The 19,534-nt window shown below is 44.8% G+C and overlaps 1 protein-coding gene across 2 annotated transcripts in view; it reads right to left on the bottom strand.

Annotated features, from left to right (window-relative positions):
* Window positions 1-19,534, bottom strand: part of SNTG2 (syntrophin gamma 2) — a 2,000,310-nt gene that overhangs the window by 782,492 nt on the left and 1,198,284 nt on the right. For both annotated transcript variants that reach the window (XM_069235852.1, XM_069235853.1), the window contains exon 8: window positions 13,591-13,673. In XM_069235852.1, coding sequence (XP_069091953.1) covers window positions 13,591-13,673 — 83 coding nt within the window. The remainder of the gene's footprint in view (window positions 1-13,590; window positions 13,674-19,534) is intronic.

The following is a 19,534-nucleotide window of genomic DNA, read 5'->3' as shown; positions in this document are numbered from 1 at the left end:
AATATCGTCGCCAACGCACTGCTCAGTGGATAACGCAAGATGTCTGTCGCAGAAGACTTCACAAATGGCAGTTATTAGAATCACTGGTAGCATTATGTTACAACATCAATGATATCAAAAAGGGCACACATATTTCATATTCTCCTCATCTATTTGCTGACGTTGGAAATTATAGATTTACTGTTATAACATTGTATATTAGATTGTCTTCTCTATTTACAATTATATTGAGAACAAGGATAAAATATTATTTAGTAGCATTGAAGACGTCATATGGTATAAAAAATCTCTGGTGAGAACTAACAAAGGTCAGTGATTCTACATCATTGTGTGTCAATAAGAAGCCCTGTGTTATAGGGCGTACTTGATTTTAATCATGGTGTTATTAATTGCATCACATGGCATGTCGCCTGTAATATAATGTGTTGGTATGTGTCGAAACAAAATTTGTGAGAGGCAACTGGTGCTGAATGAGCCTTACTGTGCTAAAACGAGAGAGAGGACAATGCTTCGTCGTGGAACAAAATGTCTTTTTAAGGTAATTAATTTACATTATGGTGGGTAAAAAACAAAACATAATAATTCCAAGGAAGGAATTTGAAATATTTGAATGCAGATTGATCCAACGGTTTCCCCGAGGAGTTTGTAAAACACCGTTTGGGTGCAAAAAGCAATTTCAAAATCGTGGTCTTAAATCAGAATTCTAAGATATTGGACTTATAGCAATTTTAGAAACTGATGCTTTGAATGGTTTCTATATTTTCAACATTAAGAGTTATATAATACAGAGCATATTAAGTGCCTCCTTAACCCTCCATAATATTCAATTAATACCCTAAAAGGGCTACTGCTTTGAGGTACCACTGAAGTACAATTTTAGCAGTGGGCCCTATCTCAGTTATTGCTTAAAATTGGTTCTGGTATTTAAGTTTATATTGTACTGATAAGGGGCACTTTAAAGCAGTCCCACAGTTTTTGTATAAGCCTACCAATGTTATTTGTTACCCTACATTCGTCAAACATTTAACCAATTTTGAGATCTGGCGCTCACTAGATTTAGCATGAAATTTTGCTGTGTTTGACTTCAACTATACTGTTAAACTCCTTACAATGTCAGGTGCATGTCATAGGGGATTTAAAAGGTGATATCTTACAAAAATAATTTCTTTCTGTTGGAAATAGGGTATCTGGTTGGCAGTCAGTTTTCACTCTGTCCAAGCAGGAACCCTCATTCTAGTCAGGATAAGGGAGATACACAGCTCAGAAACCCCCTACCCACCCCCTTGGTAGCTTGGCACAAGCAGTCATGCTTATCTCAGAGGCAATGTGTAAAGTATTTGTACCAACACATGCAGTAACTCTGTGAAAGCATCACAAAATCATTCAACACCAGTATAGAAAAATAGCCAATTTATCTGAGTAAAACAATATAAAAATGACAAAAATCCAACATACACAAGCATAGTTATGATTTTTCAAAAATTAAACTTCAATACAGCGCTTAGAAACACAAATGCTTAAATCTGGTGTTATCACGGCATTGTGATGTAGTTGTTACCAACAATCCAACGCCAATGGCACAGGTCACGGAGTCATACAGACCCCTAGGTACAGTACCTTTGGTAATGAAGAAATGAGCCAGTGCACGGAGTCGGAGAGGTGAGGCCTCGCTGGATCTGGTGCGGCGTTGGTTCATTACTGCAGAGCAGGGGAGGTAATCCGGTGGAGTCATTGTCCGATGGGTCAAGACGCGATGGGACGACCTCACTGGGTTGCGGTCACGCCATGGGGCTGCAGGCACCATGGCAGAGTCGGGTGTCACAGATGCCAGTGACACGGCACTCTGGAATCGCGATGTCACAGGACACAGCGGGGCTGTGGCAGCATCAGGCCTGCAATGTCAGGCAGGACCATCACACTTGAGCGGGGACCACGGCATTGGTTACAGGTGGTGTTGCTGAGTCAGGCAGCGGCATTGGTCCTGGTGTCGTCCGGAGTCAGTGTAACTGGTTTTTCCTCGTTTTTCAATCAGCTTTCACCTCCAGTGGCCCAGAGACCGGAGTAGGCACCACCTGGCGAGTTAGGATCCAAAGCAAGTGAACCAAGAGGTTGATAGGTGAAGTCTTTGCTGTCTCTGAGACTTCTTAACAGGAGGTAAGCTTAGTCGAACCTCTTGGAGACACTTCACAAGCAGGATTGCAGTAAACAGAGTCCAGGCCTTTCCCTGTTAGGCAGAAGCAGGAGCAGCAGGCCAGTACAAAAAAAGCAACAGGCACAGTGGCAGGTCCTCCTCAAGCATCAAGCTCTTCTCCTTGGCAGAGGTTCCTCTTGATCCAGAAGTAATCTAAAAGTTTGGGGTTTTGGGTCCACTACTTATACACCTTTCTGCCTTTGAAGTAGGCATACTTCTAAGGAAAGTCTCTGTTGTTCACAAGATCCTGCCTTGCCCAGGCCTGGCCCCAGACACACACAGGGGTTGGAGACTGCACTGTGTGAGGACAAGCACAGCCCTTTTAAGTGTAAGTGTCAGCTCCTCCCTCCCCACTCTAGCCCAGGAGACTCATCAGGATATGCAGGGCACTCCTCAGCACCCTTTGTGTCACTGTCTAGAGGGAATTCACAAACATCCCAACTGCCTATCTGACCCAGAAGTGGATTTCACATGCAGGCAGAGGCACCTAATGGTTAAGCAAGAAAATGCCCACTTTCTAAAAGTATCATTTTTAAACAGATAATCTAAAAACTAGCTCTACTAAAAGATGTATTTTAAAATTGTGAGTCCAAAGACTCCAAGCTCCATATCTCTATCTGCTGTAGCATTTGAATTACAGGCCCTGGGCATCTCTGGTGCATTTTACTAGGGACTTACCAGTAAATCAAATATGCCAATCAAGGAAAACCAATTACCAATATCCTTTATATAGAGAGCACTTGCACTTTAGCACTGGTTAGCAGTGGTAGAGTGCCCAGAGTATCAAAACCAGCAAAAACGAATTACAGCACAGGGTTAAAAAACAGGGGGTCAAACCAAAAAGTACAGGGAACCCACGCCAAGAGCTGCCAGGTCTAACACTTTTGAACTGCAATTGACCCAGTTATGAAATGCACAACACATTTGGAAAAGTTAACAAGCATTTGCAATGCAATAGGTCTCGAATTTGCTTGAGTTAGAGCTATTGGCATTGTAGATTCATAACTGGACTTTTCTTGACAGCCAGAAAAGCAACCGGCGGCATGCAATGGACAGTAGTGTTGATTTTCAAAGTTGAAATGGCCCACCTCTTCCCCCTCAACTTTTGTTTGCGTAAGGTGGCACTTTCCAGCTGAATGTCAGATTTTTGAGAGAGAAAATAGGAAGAGACTGCTCAGTCAGCAGTTGCTTGAGATTTTGACAAGCACTGAATCTTCTCAAACAATTGTAAAGTTGCAGTCCGGAGATTCCTGAACAGTTTACTACAAAGCACTAAACACCTGACAAAGGACAAAAGTACATTTCACGCTATGAGTTTTCAGCATATATAATAGTAAATACTGGAACTACAAGTCCCAGAACACAAAACTATGTTGTTTAAAAAAAACAGAGGGTGGATTGAAAGAGTACCTGTTGTTGTATACTGGTGCTGACACAGGCTGCCGGTAGGTAATGTAGCAGTGATGCAGAGGACACAAAATACACAGACACACTATGGTGCGTTACAGCATCTGGCCCTTTGGAGCCAAACACCCAAACGTCCTTGCTATTTCCTCGCTTCTTACGTCAGGAGCCAACCATCCGCACACTAAAGCAGAGGGGTGTGGCACGGCAACGTCCGCTCAGGGAACCCACCAGGGAAAGGCTGGAGGCTTAGGGATCGTTATCCGAGGGGCAGCACCGCTGCCCTGTCGGATAATGATTCCGATCGCCGCCAGGAGGAGGCAGCCTGGCGGTGAGTGAGGGCTGCCTATGGCGGCCCTCAAAAGGTTCATTATGTGGTGGTGTGGGCCGCCGTGCCAGGTGGCCGGTTTTCCCGCCACCACCAGCATGGGGGCCTACACCGTTATGATCATAATGACGACCATAGTCTTGTAGCCTGAGGGGTGCAGCTGGCCGTGGATGTAGATTATATTGATCTCCACCTTTTCTCTCCCAACCATCATTAGTTATCTTGTGAGTGGGAGAACTGGGGAGTGCACCATCCTCCCCTTCAACACCTTCGTGTGGAGGCGATGTTTCTGACAACACAGATAAGTCTCTTGTCAGACATCTTGATTCTGAACCGGGCCCTTCAGCAGGATGCATCATCTGGTCTGAGTCCTCATCATCCCCGAGCTGAGGCCTGGTCGCTGTTGACGGGCTCAACATCGCTGGGGGTACATTATAGTGTTTGAAAAACAACACCTTTCGGGTCACACACTCCAGGCCTCGTCGGGCTGTCACAACCGTGCCTGTCACCTTGACCACTGCCCATGGGACTGATTCAAACAGCACTCTGAATTTGCCACTCGGGCATCGATTCTTTACCAGCACCATGTCTCCCACTTTGAGGCTTCTCAGATGGGCTCGCCTCCTCTGAGACATACGCTCATTCTGTACTCGGTGATGACGTAGCCGAGCCACTACTTGATCAAAAACTCTGGGGGACCCAGTTACCTGCGGTCAGGTATCCCTCACACTGCAAAGCATACAGACTTCACTGGGTGCAACACCAGTCGTGACGTGGAGTTACACAATATTCCCTCAGGAACTCAAACAAGCCATGTTCTAGATTTTTCCCCTGAGACACCGCAATGCGTAGCACCTTGTTTAGTGTTCTCATAAAGCATTCAGCCTCCCCATTGGCTTGAGGCCAATGAGGGGTGATCTTTCGATGGTGAATGGCATAAGAGGCCAAGTAATACGCAAACTCATTACTTGAAAAGGGGGAACCGCTGTCACTTCTTAGTTCCTGTATTATTCCATGTGTGGCCATGTTTTTTCCAGGCAGGGCACCACCTTTTCTGTTGTGGTTGAATCCAACACCTCCGAGTATTTGGAGAAATCATCAATGATGACCAGCATGTGTCGACCATCTGGGAGGCTGCCTAAATCAGCACTAGCTCGATGTCACTGAGTAGATGGAATTGGCTCCATTATGATAGGGGTGGGTGAGTCAGCCGTACTGAGAGTTTGGCATATATGACAGTGTTGGATGGTTCGTTCGACCCTGGCATCCAGACCCGGAAACCACACCTTACTTCACAGTCGTGCTTTAGTTTTCACCGCTCCTTGATGCGTAGCATGAGCGAGATCAACAGTTTTCTGCTGCAACACCTCTGGGATCACCAAACGATGGCCTCGTAAAAGGCATTCCTCGGAAGACACTGCCAACTCTTGTCAAACCCTGTGTAATGAAGATAATGTGACGCTTGCTTCTGCCGTTCTCCGCGACATGTTCTGCTTTAACCAATGCCACTTCCCATCATGAACACACAATATCGCCAATTGTAAAACCTCGTCGTCCGTGTGGCTTCTTGGATTTCTTTAACCAACATGGGAAGTGGTCTGGGCCGTTCCACCACTAGTCTCACATACTCTTCAACCTCTTCAGAGTCTATTTCCTCCTGGGCTGTAATGGGTCTCATATGCCTTGACAGATAATCTGCCGGGTTTTGTGCCCCTGGTCGATACACCACTGAAAATTGATACCCCTGCAGTTGGAGAATCCACTTCTCTATCCTAGGTGGGGGTGAGGCACAGATTTATTAAACAGTAGTATTAGTGGTTTGTGGTCTGTAGGCACAACAAATGGGTTACCATAAATGTACAGATGGAAATGACAACAGCCCCAGTGTACAGCCATTGACTCTTTATGTGTGAGTATCTTTGTTCCATGGTTGTCAAAGCTCGACTGGCATAAGCTACTGGTGCCCATTCTCCATCTTCACATTTCAGAGACAATACAGCTCCAAGCCCTACCGGGCTAGCATCCACTGATATTTCAGTCTCTTTCGAGGGATCGAAATATACCAGCATGGTGTCGGCTGACAATGCTTGTTTGGTCGCTAGGAATGCATCATCATGACCCGAGTTCCACTCCCACAGAGTGTGTGCCTTTGTGAGCTCCCTCAGGGGAGCAGTGAGTGATGTCAGATTGGGAATGAATCTTCTGCAGTATGTAACCATCCCTAAAAAACTTCGGACACCGGTTACTGAAGTGGAAGGAGATGCTGACTGAATATCTGCCACTTTTTCAGGATCGGCCTGACCCCTCTTGCCAAGAAATGATATCCAAAAAATGCAATATCCTGCTTCAGGAATTCACATTTTTCCCGATGCAGTGTCAGTCCATTTTGACGGAGCCTGTGGAAGGTGGCACAGAGTCTTTTGAGATGTCCTTCAATTGTAGGAGCATGCACCAGTATGTCATCACTCATGTTGATGACCCCTTCCAAACCAGCCAGCAACCCGCTGATCGTGTCCTGAAACACCTCAAGCGGCACTGGCAATGCCGAAACTGAGGCGCATGTACCTTCAGCATGTCTGCCATTGTCTTGCCTGGGTCTTGCAAAATATGCTTACTCAGTTTAGTGGAATGACACCCTTGAATGAACTGTGCACGTATCTCATCCCCTGGGTCCAGTAACGTGCACGTGCTCGGCAGTTCCTTTAGTCTAGCGTAGAATACATCAATGGATTCCTCAGGGATTTGCTTGGCTTGTCTAAGGAGGAAGCGTTCATAATCAGGATTCACTAGGGGCTCAAAATGGACTGTGATAGCGCATTTTAAAGTCTGATAGGAAAATGGAGGACCTTCTCCAACTCCGATCTTGTGAATTTCAGGGCCACCCAGATATAGAAGCATTGGTATTTTTCTGTCTTGATCTGTAGCTATTACCGCAAAATATTTTCCATGCGTTCTACCCATAGTTTCCATTTTGATGCTTGCGCCGACGGGGGCCCATCCACCAAGAATGGTTCCAGCGCGGGAAACATGGCCATGGTGATAGCAGTGATCTGTTGTGCTGAGTATGCAAAATGAACAAACAAGACTGAGACTCCACAAGCTAATGTCAGCCACTGACTGTAATCACTGTCCCTTCTGTGGAGCACCAGCAAAAGGCTTGCTTGTAAAACTTTCCACCCACTGCCTTCGTGTAGTTAGCTTGATGACTAGATGTTGCCTTCTCCCTCTGGGTTATGTTTTTTTTTTTGGGGGGGGATTGTTGAGATCTTCCCTCCTGGTTGTACCGAAATACACTCACCGAGGGAGCAGGACACTGTTCTGGGCGCCCCTCACAGCAGGCCTGACTTCTCCACATGCCTCTTCAAAGGCTGGGGGCATGGCCAGCTCTTGCACCGGAAACTACTCTTCACAGTAGGCCTCACTTTTCCATGTGCCTCTTCAAAGGCTGGGGGCGTGGCCAGCTCTCGCACCGGAGACTGCTCTTCTCCCGCAGGAGGGGCACCAACCTCATGCAACACACGAGGCTGCCAATCTCGGCTTGCCTCGCCTTCCTCTCCGGTCAGGGTCACCCCGGCACCAACTCTCGCGCTCCACACTTCAGACGCACCCGCGTCTGACTAAAGCAAACTGCCACCGCTGCGCCAGAGACACGCGGGCCGAACCCCGGACCTCATCGCCAATTTGTTGTATACTGGCGCTGACACAGGCTGCCGGTAGGTAATGCGACAGTGATGCAGAGGACACAAAATACACGGACATGCTATGGTGCGTTACAGCATCTGCCCTTTGGCGCCAAACACCAAAACTTTATTTCTTCGCTCCTTATGTCAGGAGCCAACCATCCGCACACTACAGCAGAGGGGTGTGGCACGGCAACGTCCGCGCAACTATGTCACTTGGAGACAGTGGATGTACACCTGAGAGGTGCAGATAAATATTGCCACATCTTGAAGTAATCAGTATTTCAGAAAGGCAAAAGGGAAAATAAGGAGCAGTAATATTTTGGACAAAAGCGGGACCGCCTTCTAAATCTTAACGCTCAGATGTCTATTTAATGTGAATAAATGCCAACACACACATTCACTGTCAAAATCATCTCCAGATGCCAAACACACAGTTTTTATACATTTATTTGTTAAACGTATTTAAGATTTGTGAGGTCTGCATCCAAAAAACGTGGGAGGTGTGCATTTGAGAGTGTGGCAGCTAATCGATTTTTTTTTTTGAGGACTTTGAAAGGCTTTTTCTAGGCATTGTAGGCAATGGTAGTAAACTGTATTATTTGTGTTGGGCTTTAACTAAAATGCCTTGGGGAATGCACTCTATCGACATGTGGTGATCCACAATAATGGAGGCAAAGCACGTGAATATGTGGGCTGTATCATAATAATAAATGGTGCTTGAAACCAAAAAATATGAGATGTGAAATTCTCGTGATCGATTGGGGAAATAGAATTTAATATAGCACAAAAAAGATGAAGCAAGCAACTTTAACTTCTGTAATTGTAGCCAGGGCAGTCTGCATGTGGGGAAAAAGTGACAGGGGAGCTTTCTCTGTTTCCCTGCAATTTTTCAAAGAAGCATTAAACTATCCAACCACTCCCTGTGACAAAGAATGGATCGAAATAATATGAAGAGAGGTGGACACATTTGTGACCTGGCTTTTTAAAGATTTGGTAATCTCAAAAGTGGGCTCTTTTTTTTGTATTTCTGACTGAAACATTGCAGTGGGCGTATTCATCTGGTTTCATCGTGCTAGGGAAAGGAGGCAAAGTAGAGAGAGAGCAGCTGTAAAACAAGAAGGAATCAAAACCACACACCAAATTGGAAAGCCACAAATGCTTCCTCACACATCAAAATGTCTTTGTGAAATTCAAAAACGCTGTGCTGGCATGCTGGTAAATTATTACATGTGATGCGTGCCATGATATGGAAATTGAACCAGACGGGAGGAAGGAGGAGAGGCCATCACACGCTGTAACGGTGGTAACGTGATGGCCAACAAAAATGTTCTCTTAGTGTAAGCTCCCTGGGTGGGAACTTAGCACAGAAAGAAGGGACGTTTAGCACAACGCAACCGTAAAGTTGAAGCATTTAAGATAAGCACAACAAAGACTGAATGGCAAGTGTGACCCTGATTAAAGCCCATATTAAATATAACATGTCTTGCAGACAGCGCTGCCAAGCTCAACCGAAAAAACGGGTTACCTCTTGGAAAAATGTCACAACTGTGGTAAAAAATTATGTTTTTTGCTTCTGCTCTGCATGCTCTCGAAAGCTGGGAAGATGGTGTCATTAGCAATCTGTTCGCTGATGACATTTTTAGACAAAAAAAAACAGAAACTTTTATCTGGAACACATTTTCCCTATTTTCTCAAAAAACTCAAAACTTTTGCCACATTTTTTCTACTTTCTTGGTCCTCTCAAGGGGAATCCAAAAAGCCTGGGTACCTTAAGAATCCCAGTGATGCTGGAAAAAAAGGATACAAATTTGACGTTGATACATTATGTGAAAAAAAGGTATAAAGAACTAAGAGCAAATTACCTCAACGAAAATTAGGGGTCAGCCCTGAGGTTTGGGGAAGGCCCACCAGCTAAGGGGTTAAAAACAAACTGTAAAATTAGAGTTTGATTAAGTGATCATTCATTCTTGTGCGCATTGGCTATCAAATGTGTTTTCATGCCAGACGACACTTCTGTTTAATTGATTATCAGTACCGCACTAACATCCTTTCATGTACAGGCACAACTTGTGGACACTAAACTAGCAAAAACTACTGCTAACAATAATAGTAATAAAAAGAATGCAATCAAATGAGTCTACATAACCGATTTAGTTTAATATTTTTTCAACTGATGTAAATCTGCTATTGCATTTTCTACTGAATTCTGTTTAGAGAAAACACTTTTTTATAGAAGTTATAAGAAAGATGGTTTAAGATCAATTATCACACTTTTATGATATCCCCATTCCGGTATTTCTTTTTTTATTTTGAGAAAGTGCATTTATCAGTGCGATTAATCACACATTAATACTTCTGCCATAAAAATAGTGGGAAAGTGCAAATAATTTTACGATAGTAACATCCACAATAATTTTATCTTGCAAGAGAGTTTGGGGAATAATCAACACGAAGAATATTTCTGTTGGGCATTGCCACATATATTCTGTGGCAGTGAAATCCTGTCAGAAACGCCTGCTGCATTAAGTTGGGAGGTACAATTACTGTCTCACCTTTTGTTGCTTCTGGACGTTTATAATTTTCTGTAGAGTGCAAAATCATTTTATACAAGATTTTCCCTCCGTTTAGGGTTACAGAGAGGCTTGATGAGGTATGTTTTGTGGTAGTTTAAATGTCATGGTTCATACCACCAGTTAGCAAACCACCAATGTCAGGAAGGACTGGTCTGTTGCACAGATGGTAATGAAACTGGTTTTGCAATTATATTTTACTTTCCTTAGGAAAATTGGTGTCTGGATGTGTCAGGCATGGACTCATAGGAAAAACTAACCCAGACTGTCCAGTCGATGTTGGTGGGGTGGTCAAGGTGCTGCGTCCGTCGACCAGCACCTGGAGACCTATCGATTATAACTGTGCTACAAATGCATCTCTTTATTAATTACGTACTCGTGCGTGACGGCTGCAACCATTTGTTGCACACACTGAGGGTTTCTCCAACAAAACACCTCATTTCACTCTACAAAACAAGGGCAAGTTTATACAGGCATTTACTAAGCAGGGGACAGTCCCGCCACCAAAAGGTGCGCCACCTTTTTGTGATGATTAATACTTACTTCTGTTCATATTTTGAAGCTCTGGCTAGTGTAGGCTGGCACTAGCATTCAAGTATGAAATTTTGGAGAGTATGCCATTCGGAGATAAAGAAGATAATTAAACAGTAAAGAAGAATATCGGGGTAATGTGCAGTGATCTTTAATTGCATTTATTTTCATAACATATTGTCTTTAATCTCTTTTGAGTAGCTGGAGGAGAAGTTTGAGACTATTGTAAAGTTCTTTGCTGACGGTTTTCTGTATTCTAATACAGACCTTCACAAATAATTTTATCGGTGTAAAATGACCTATTTTCGCGTTTATTACCTGCATTAACGCATTGTGTTTAATTCCTTTAGCGTAGATTGAGGAGTAGTATGAGACAACTATTTACATATGACACACTGGACGCTCCTCCGTTTTATTTCAACTCACAACATTCACCACTACGTTTCATCCCAAAAGAAAACTTAATGAACAAAAAACTATGCATGCAGAAAAAACACCCAATTCCAATTAAGGTGCATGCGCTGTACAAGAATACGTCAGGTGGAACAATACGTTAGGTTAATTACGCTCCTGCCACCTGTCGGCTGTGTTGTTGAATATTTTATAACACATTTGAAGTGTTATAAAAGGTGCATGTTTTCTTTTCTTTTTACATTTTCTGAGCTCACAGTTTTAAGGTGGCCTACATTATTAAAACCAGTTACAGCTATTGGCATTGTAAATTCCTAACTGGACTTTTTTTGCCACATAAATTGAAAATTAAAAGTGAAACATTAGTTGACATAAGCCAGCCGATCAAAGCTCCATGGTCGCCATGAGCATGAAGGAGACACAAAAGGAAAAATAAGTTTGCTTACAGTCAAACATATTGGCAATCATGCAGTTATCCATACAACAAGGTCAGTCTGCATGATGGTAACCAAACCTCCCCAAGGAGGGACAAACGGGAAGCACTTACCAATGATAACAAAGTATTTTTGAAAGGCAAGCCCACGAATGAGTAAAAGTGATGATTATGGGATGGTCATGGTTAAAAGCCCACAATACTTACAACATGTCAAAGCGCTTGCATGCTCAAACTAAAAATGATTCCAATTGCTTTTCAGCATTCAACATTCAACATTCCAAGATGACAAGGCAGATTTACCTAACCTAATACAAACGAACGTAGCAACAAAATTTACTGCACTGAGTGGGAGGAAACAGGGTGGTGCCATATCTGCTAAGATACGGTCCTTCCCTGCTGCTTTCATCTCCGGTGCTGACAAACAAACATGCAGACTAACACCAGACATATGACTCTGCACTATAGCACAAAAGCAGCTGCATGATGTCTAGCATTGGTTTTATACTGGAACCAGTGCTTAGTTTAAGCTGATGGTTGCAGGTTGGGCTCTGGCACCCAGTTGTTTGGGGACCAAATCTTATTTTTCCTCAAAAGACTTTGCTCCAGAACAAGAGAGAGAAAAACACAAAAGGGGGTAATAAAAAGGATAAGAAAGATGGAAAAAAGACAGAAAGTGAAAACAGGAATGAAATGAATAAGCTGCAAGACAGTGAGAGATAAAGAGGCTGGGACTAGAAGGTGGTGGATTAAAGTGTAAAATGGAATCAGGACTACGCAGCCTTAGTATTTGGCAACCTGATCTTGGATAGTGCCATCCATAAAATTCTGAGCAAAACTTTGGGACTGATATAAGAAAAGTGGCACTGCATCCAGTGCAGTGTCACTTTTCTTGCGCCCCTTAGCGCCCCCCCAACACCACCATGTGTGTGCCATATCTAAGAAACGCCGCACTATTGTAGTAGTTAGGGGAACTAGCGCAAACATTTTTGATGGTAGTTTGGAGCTTTTGCAGGATTAGCAACAAAAATGTTGACGCCAATCCTGCAAAGCCCATCGAGGGCCATTGTAAACAACGGTGTGCCTCCTTTTAATGCGTGCTCTGAGCTGGTGTTAAAAGTGTCAAAAAAACGACACCAAGAAACCTCTTAGATTTCTTTGCGCCATTGTTTTAGGGGGAATGCACCTGTCACAGGCATAATGTAGCTCAAAGGGTTACAAAGTGGCACAATCCTTGCATTGTGCCATTTTGTAAATTTGTTGCTGTGATTTTGGCCTTGTTGGGCCACATTAGCATAAAAAAATGACACTAATGTGGCGCAAGAAGGCGGTAGGGGCTCTTAAATTGCCCCTTTGAGTTCTGAAAACGTATCCTTTCCAAACTGAGCACTGATTGCAAGAGTACCGTTCCAGTACAAAACGCTATGCTTAGACATCGTTTGAAATGTTACAAATATTGTATTTGTCTTGTATACTTAAGCCCACATGTAAACATTGGAAAAATAAACATATTTCTCTGTGTTAACTCCAGCCACAAAGAGGCATTATTTTTTGGTGCCAAGGCTGGTCTACAAATGTTAGTAGATATATCTTTGCTTCAAAAACCATGGATGGGTGCTTGGGGAACTCCAAGTACCGCCCGTCGTACGCCCCTTAAAGCAGAGTGATGCCAAAATAGCACAAAACACTAATTTGAGTTATTTTATTACTAATTGTTCACTGGAAAAGAAATTCCAGTTTTACACTTAGCATTGGCTTGTGCCTAGTTCCTGGCCTGACAAACCTGGGACAAAGTGTTAGTACATTTGCCTTGACATGTGCTGCCTTTCCTAAGATTATAGACATGCTTTATGTTGTAGAGGATTTGCATAAAACATTTTACGTTTCTGAGGCTAACATTTTATCTATTGTAAATGAGTTCTGAAATTAAAGGTCTATAAAAAACAAAACAGTTGCAGCATAAGGTTACATTTGGAATACAAGAAAACGGCAGAACAAAATATTCACATATGTGTGACAACTATACTTCTAATACATACTGTGTTGGATGTGTTTCCATTTAAATGTAGGCCACTGTCAAAGAGAGGCGAAGAGGCACCACTACTGTGATCACTAGGGGAGCCTAAAGCATGATAAAAAAGAAGGTAGTAAATGCAACTTGGAGAGCGCTGTTCAAACAATTTCAATTCAAAGTGCAAATGTATAATTTAATATTCTAAAACCAATGTAACGCGATGCTGCCTTGTCAGTGACATAACTGTGTGAAACATTGCTAAGATGCAAAAGAAATATTAAATGGTTATTATTAGTGTGCATTTCAATAAAGAGACAGTAGTTTTCTATTGTTTCTTTAATAAGGTATGTAAGGCTTAGGTTTAGGTAATTGTTCATTTCGGCGCAAGACCGCAGCCATCAAAGCACAATGCAGACATTAAAACGCCATTAAAACTTAGTCAGGGCCTTATCTGTGGGCAAAATTGAAAACAACAGATAGTTAATTACATAATAAAAACGGACGATAAAAACTTTGAATAGGTAAAAAGTCCATAGGGTTAAAAAGGTCAGGATAAAAAAATCATACCCGTCAGACAAATGCCCCTATATAAGCATTTAAACAGATGTGATTTGGAGTAGCTGTTAATTAAAACACAATTTCTTTTATTTTGACAATTGCACACTTCATAAAAGAGCAAATGCTAATAGAGTGTGTGGGACATTTTAGCTGTTGCAGGTATAACAAAGCGTCAGCACATGTTCTGATACCACATGAGACTAGAAACCTCTTGGAATATGCCAAGTACAACTTGCAGAAGAAGGTGAAGTGGAGCAGGCTCCGGAGTGACAACTCATCACAAGGGCAGACTAACACAATACTGGAGTCAAATTAACCCAGTGGGAAGCCCAAATGCCACCTCACAAGGCTGAGCCTAAATCTGAATAAGAGGACTCTATCCCATGTATCATCTACCCATAACAGATATGGCTCCATATTAGGGATGGTTTGGAGGTTCGCATACTCCCTAACAGAGACCTTAGCAAGTACATATTCCTCTCTAAGCTGACATTTCCTAGTTTTGAAATGCTTTTCTAACCCATGTAGATTTCATGCTTAATATATTACAAACAGGGTATGGCCAAAATTCTGTCACAACAAAGACAGTTGCTGATCACTGTAGGAAAGTACCATCTTGCCTGGCATGTTACCCCCATATTTCACTGTATATATGTTGTTTTAGTGTATGTGTCACTGGGACCCTGTCAGCCAGGGCCCCAGTGCTCATAAGTGTGCCCTGTATGTGTTCCCTGTGTGATGACTAACTGTCTCACTGAGGCTCTGCTAACCAGAACCTCATTGGTTATGCTCTCTCTGCTTTCTAAATTGTCACTAACAGGCTTGTGACCAATTTCACCAATTCACATTGGCATACTGGAACACCCTTATAATTCCCTAGTATATGGTACTAAGGTACCTAGGGTATTGGGGTTCCAGGAGATCCCTATGGGCTGCAGCATTTCTTTTGCCACCCATAGGGAGCTCTGACAATTCTTACACAGGCCTGCCACTGCAGCCTGAGTGAAATAACGTTCACGTTATTTCACAGCCATTTACCACTGCACTTAAGTAACTTATAAGTCACCTATATGTCTAACCTTCACCTGGTGAAGGTTGGGTGCTAAGTTACTTAGTGTGTGGGCATCCTGGCATTAGCCAAGGTGCCCCCACATCGTTCAGGGCAAATTCCCCGGACTTTGTGAGTGCGGGGACACCATTACACGAGTGCACTATACATAGGTCACTACCTATGTATAGCGTCACAATGGTAACTCCAAACATGGCCATGTAACATGTCTAAGATCATGGAATTCCCACCCCCATGCAATTCTGGCATTGGGGAGAAAATTCCATGATCCCCGAGTCTCTAGCACAGACTGTCAAACTGCCTTTCTCGGGGTTTCACTGCAGCTGCTGCCAACCCCTCAGACAGGTTTCTGCCCTCCTGGGGTCCAGCCAGGCCTGGCCCAGGAAGGCAGAACAAAGGACTTCCTCAGAGAGAGGGTGTTACACCCTCTCCCTTCGGCAAAAGGTGTCAGGGCTGGGGAGGAGTAGCCTCCCCCAGCCTCTGGAAATGCTTTGATGGGCACAGATGGTGCCCATCTCTGCATAAGCCAGTCTACACCAGTTCAGGGATCCCCCAGCCCTGCTCTGGCGCGAAACTGGACAAAGGAAAGGGGAGTGACCACTCCCCTGACCTGCACCTTCCAGGGGAGGTGCCCAGAGCTCCTCCAGTGTGCTCCAGACCTCTGCCATCTTGGAAACAGAGGTGTTGCTGGCACACTGGACTTCTCTGAGTGACCAGTGGCAGCAGGTGACGTCAGAGACTCTTTCTGATAGGCTCTTACCTGTGTTGCTGGCCTATCCTCCTTCCTAGGTAGCCAAACCTCCTTTCCTGGCTTTTTAGGGTCTCTGCTTTGGGGAATTCTTTAGATAACGAATGCAAGTGCTCATCAGAGTTCCTCTGCATCTCTCTCTTCACCTTCTGCCAAAGGATCGACCGCTGACTGCTGAGGATGCCTGCAAAACCGCAACAAAGTAGCAAAGACGACTACTGCAACCTTGTATCGCTGATCCTGCCGCTTTCTCGCCTGTTTCCTGGTGGTGCATGCTCTGGGGGTAGCCTGCCTCCTTCTTGCACCAGGAGCTCTGAAGAAATCTCCTGTGGGACGACGGAATCTTCCCCCTGCAAACGCAGGCAACAAAAGACTGCATCACCGGTCCTCTGGGTCCCCTCTCAGCATGACGAGTGTGGTCCCTGGAACTCAGCAACTCTGTCCAAGTGACTCCCACAGTCCAGTGACTCTTCAGTCCAAGTTTGGTGGAGGTAAGTCCTTGCCTCCCCACGCTAGACTGCATTGCTGGGTACCGCGTGATTTGCAGCTGCTCCGGCTCCTGTGCACTCTTCCAGGATTTCCTTTGTGCACAGCCAAGCCTGGGTCCCCAACACTCTAACCTGCAGTGCACAACCTCCTGAGTTGTCCTCCGGCGTCGTGGGACTCCCTTTTGTGTCTTCAGGTGAGCTCCGGTTCACTCCTCTTCTAAGTGCCTGTTCCGGTACTTCTGCGGGGGCTCCCTGACTTGCTGGGTGTCCCCTCTGTCTCCTCATCCAAGTGGCGACATCCTGGTCCCTCCTGGGCCACAGCAGCATCCAAATACCCTAACCGCGACTCTTGCAGCTAGCAAGGCTTGTTTGTGGTCTTTCTGCGTGGGAACACCTCTGCAAGCTTCTTCACGACATGGGATATCCATCCTCCAAAGGGGAAGTTTCTAGCCCTCTTCGTTCCTGCAGAATCCACAGCTTCTACCATCCGGTGGCAGCTTCTTTGCACCCTCAGCTGGCATTTCCTGGGCATCTGCCCACTCTTGACTTTGTCGTGACTCTTGGACTTGGTCCCCTTGTTCCACAGGTACTCTCGTCCGGAAATCCACTTTAGTTGCATTGCTGGTGTTGGTCTTCCTTGCAGAATTCCCCTATCACGACTTCTGTGCTCTCTGGGGAATATAGGTGCACTTTACACCTACTTTTCAGGGTCTTGGGGTGGGCTATTTTTCTAACCCTCACTGTTTTCTTACAGTCCCAGCGACCCTCTACAAGTTCACATAGGTTTGGGGTCCATTCGTGGTTCGCATTCCACTTTTGGAGTGTATGGTTTGTGTTGCCCCTATACCTATGTGCTCCTATTGCAATCTACTGTAACTTTACATTGCTTGCATTACTTCCTTTTGCTATTACTGCATATTTTTGGTATTGTGTACATATATCTTGTGTATATTTGGCATCCTCATACTGAGGGTACTCACTGAGATACTTTTGGCATATTGTCATAAAAATAAAGTACCTTTATTTTTAGTATATCTGTGTATTGTGTTTTCTTATGATATTGTGCATATGACACCAGTGGTATAGTAGGAGCTTTGCATGTCTCCTAGTTCAGCCTAAGCTGCTCTGCTATAGCTACCCCTTATCAGCCTAAGCTGCTAGAAACACCTCTTCTACACTAATAAGGGATAACTGGACCTGGTACAGAGTGTAAGTACCCCTTGGTACCCACTACAAGCCAGGCCAGCCTCCTACAATCACCTCCCTATTAAAGCCTGCATGTGGGTTCACCCACAAAGCACACCATAACACGAAAGGGGCCAGTTTAATACAATCTTCTACATTTGCAACCCCAATCTCCTTGTGAACAATATGAGTAGCACAAGCCTGGAGAACTCCCAAGAGGTGCTGCAGGACCCTGTTCTCTTCATTCTGTGGGGCTGGTAATGTTAGAATATCCCCAGATGCTAGCCCCATAGGTAGAAATGGGGAGGCATTTGCTCCTGAACACTTCCAACAGAGGTACCATGGGCTTTCTACCAAAGAATGATGCTAAACTGTAAATGTAACCCGCGGCACTAGCAAACCTTTGGGAGGCTTTATGCTTACAAGGTCCCCGAGTCCTCATAACATGGAAGACCACACCAAGGTATGAGAAGTCCTGAGTAGAGGTAACAGGATGCTCATGGAGGAATACACTCTTCATCTTCAGAGATTTGGGCCCACAGGCCGTGGTGTAGGTTTTAGAATGGTGACAAGATCCAGAGACTCCATGAAGCGGAGAAACTCCTGAAATAAGGTGTTTAGGGCCAGATGTAGGAATGCAAAAAATAGCAACTCGGAAATAGCAACTCCATGTGAATCGCTATTTCCGACTCGCAAAGCGAGATGCCAGTAAAAATCGCTATACCAAATAGCGATGCGGTGTGGAGTCGCACCACGTTTTGCAACCTCGCATTTTGCGATGTCGTTATTTGCGATCTCGCAATTTGCGAGGTCACAAATTGCACAAGGGTGTGGTCTGGTGTCGCAAATTGTGACTGACTTGCAAATTGCACGCAGGTGCAAATTAAACTTTTGAAAAACCCACTTCCTGGTTCTGAATGATGACATCAGAACCAGGAAGTAACCCCATGGAACAGGGAGGAGCCCACCCAGCCCAAACTGCAGAGCCACACCCAGGTGAGAGGAGCTGCAGCAACAATGGCTACACAGGAGAAAGAGACACTCAGTGGAGGCAGAAAACAAAAAATTAGTTTTCTGAGAAGGAGTTGGAGGTGCTCACTGAGGAGTGCTGCCTGCACCATGAGGAGTTAGTTCGAAAGGCAGCAATGAGTGTCCCTGACAGCCACAAAAAGAAAATCTGGCAGGACATCCTCAACAAAATAAATGCCATTGGTGTCAGCCATCGCACCCTGGATGAGGTCCGCAAAAGGTGGTATGACCTTCGCTCCAGGACCAAGGAAAGGGTGGCGGAGCGCATGAGGGAGATGCATGACACTGGAGGAGGGCCATCTACTGTACCACCCCCTACAGCCATCGAAACCATGGTGGAGACCACTCTGGAGCCGGAGGCTGTACTTGGCATCGGAGACCTAGACAGTTCAGCACCAGGAACATCGAAAAAGTAAGTACCAAAATTAACGTATTTACACCAGCCTATGCATCATGCACACAATCACAGTACACATCAGCATGCACCTCTAGATTAGCTCCATTTCCAGTTTTGCAACCTATAGAACAGTGCATTATGGGCAATTTAGTACAGTAGTCCAAATATAGGGAAATGTTTATTCTGAGGCATCAAACATATGTGAGACACTGACAGTGTATCCCCTATGTCCCACAGGTCTCCCACAAGGACCCCCCATCAGCGCCACTGTGCAGGGAGAGGATCAAGGCACTGACACACAGGAGGAGGCTGCCACAGACACCGCACAGGAGTGCAGGACAACACCACCCATCCAATCGGCACATGAGGACATGGATGATCCTGCTCTGGGTAGAGAGCCAGCCATTGTGACACCGGGGCCAATGCCTAGGGAAAGTCAACCACGGGGATCAGCTGGCTCGGTGCGTAGACGATGACGCACAATGCAGTCTGTGC

This window comes from Pleurodeles waltl, chromosome 5, assembly GCF_031143425.1.
Source record: "Pleurodeles waltl isolate 20211129_DDA chromosome 5, aPleWal1.hap1.20221129, whole genome shotgun sequence".
In the NCBI taxonomy this organism is placed as follows: Eukaryota; Metazoa; Chordata; class Amphibia; order Caudata; family Salamandridae; genus Pleurodeles; species Pleurodeles waltl.
Note: the sequence above shows the minus strand (reverse complement) of the source record. Positions and strands in the feature narration are given on the sequence as shown.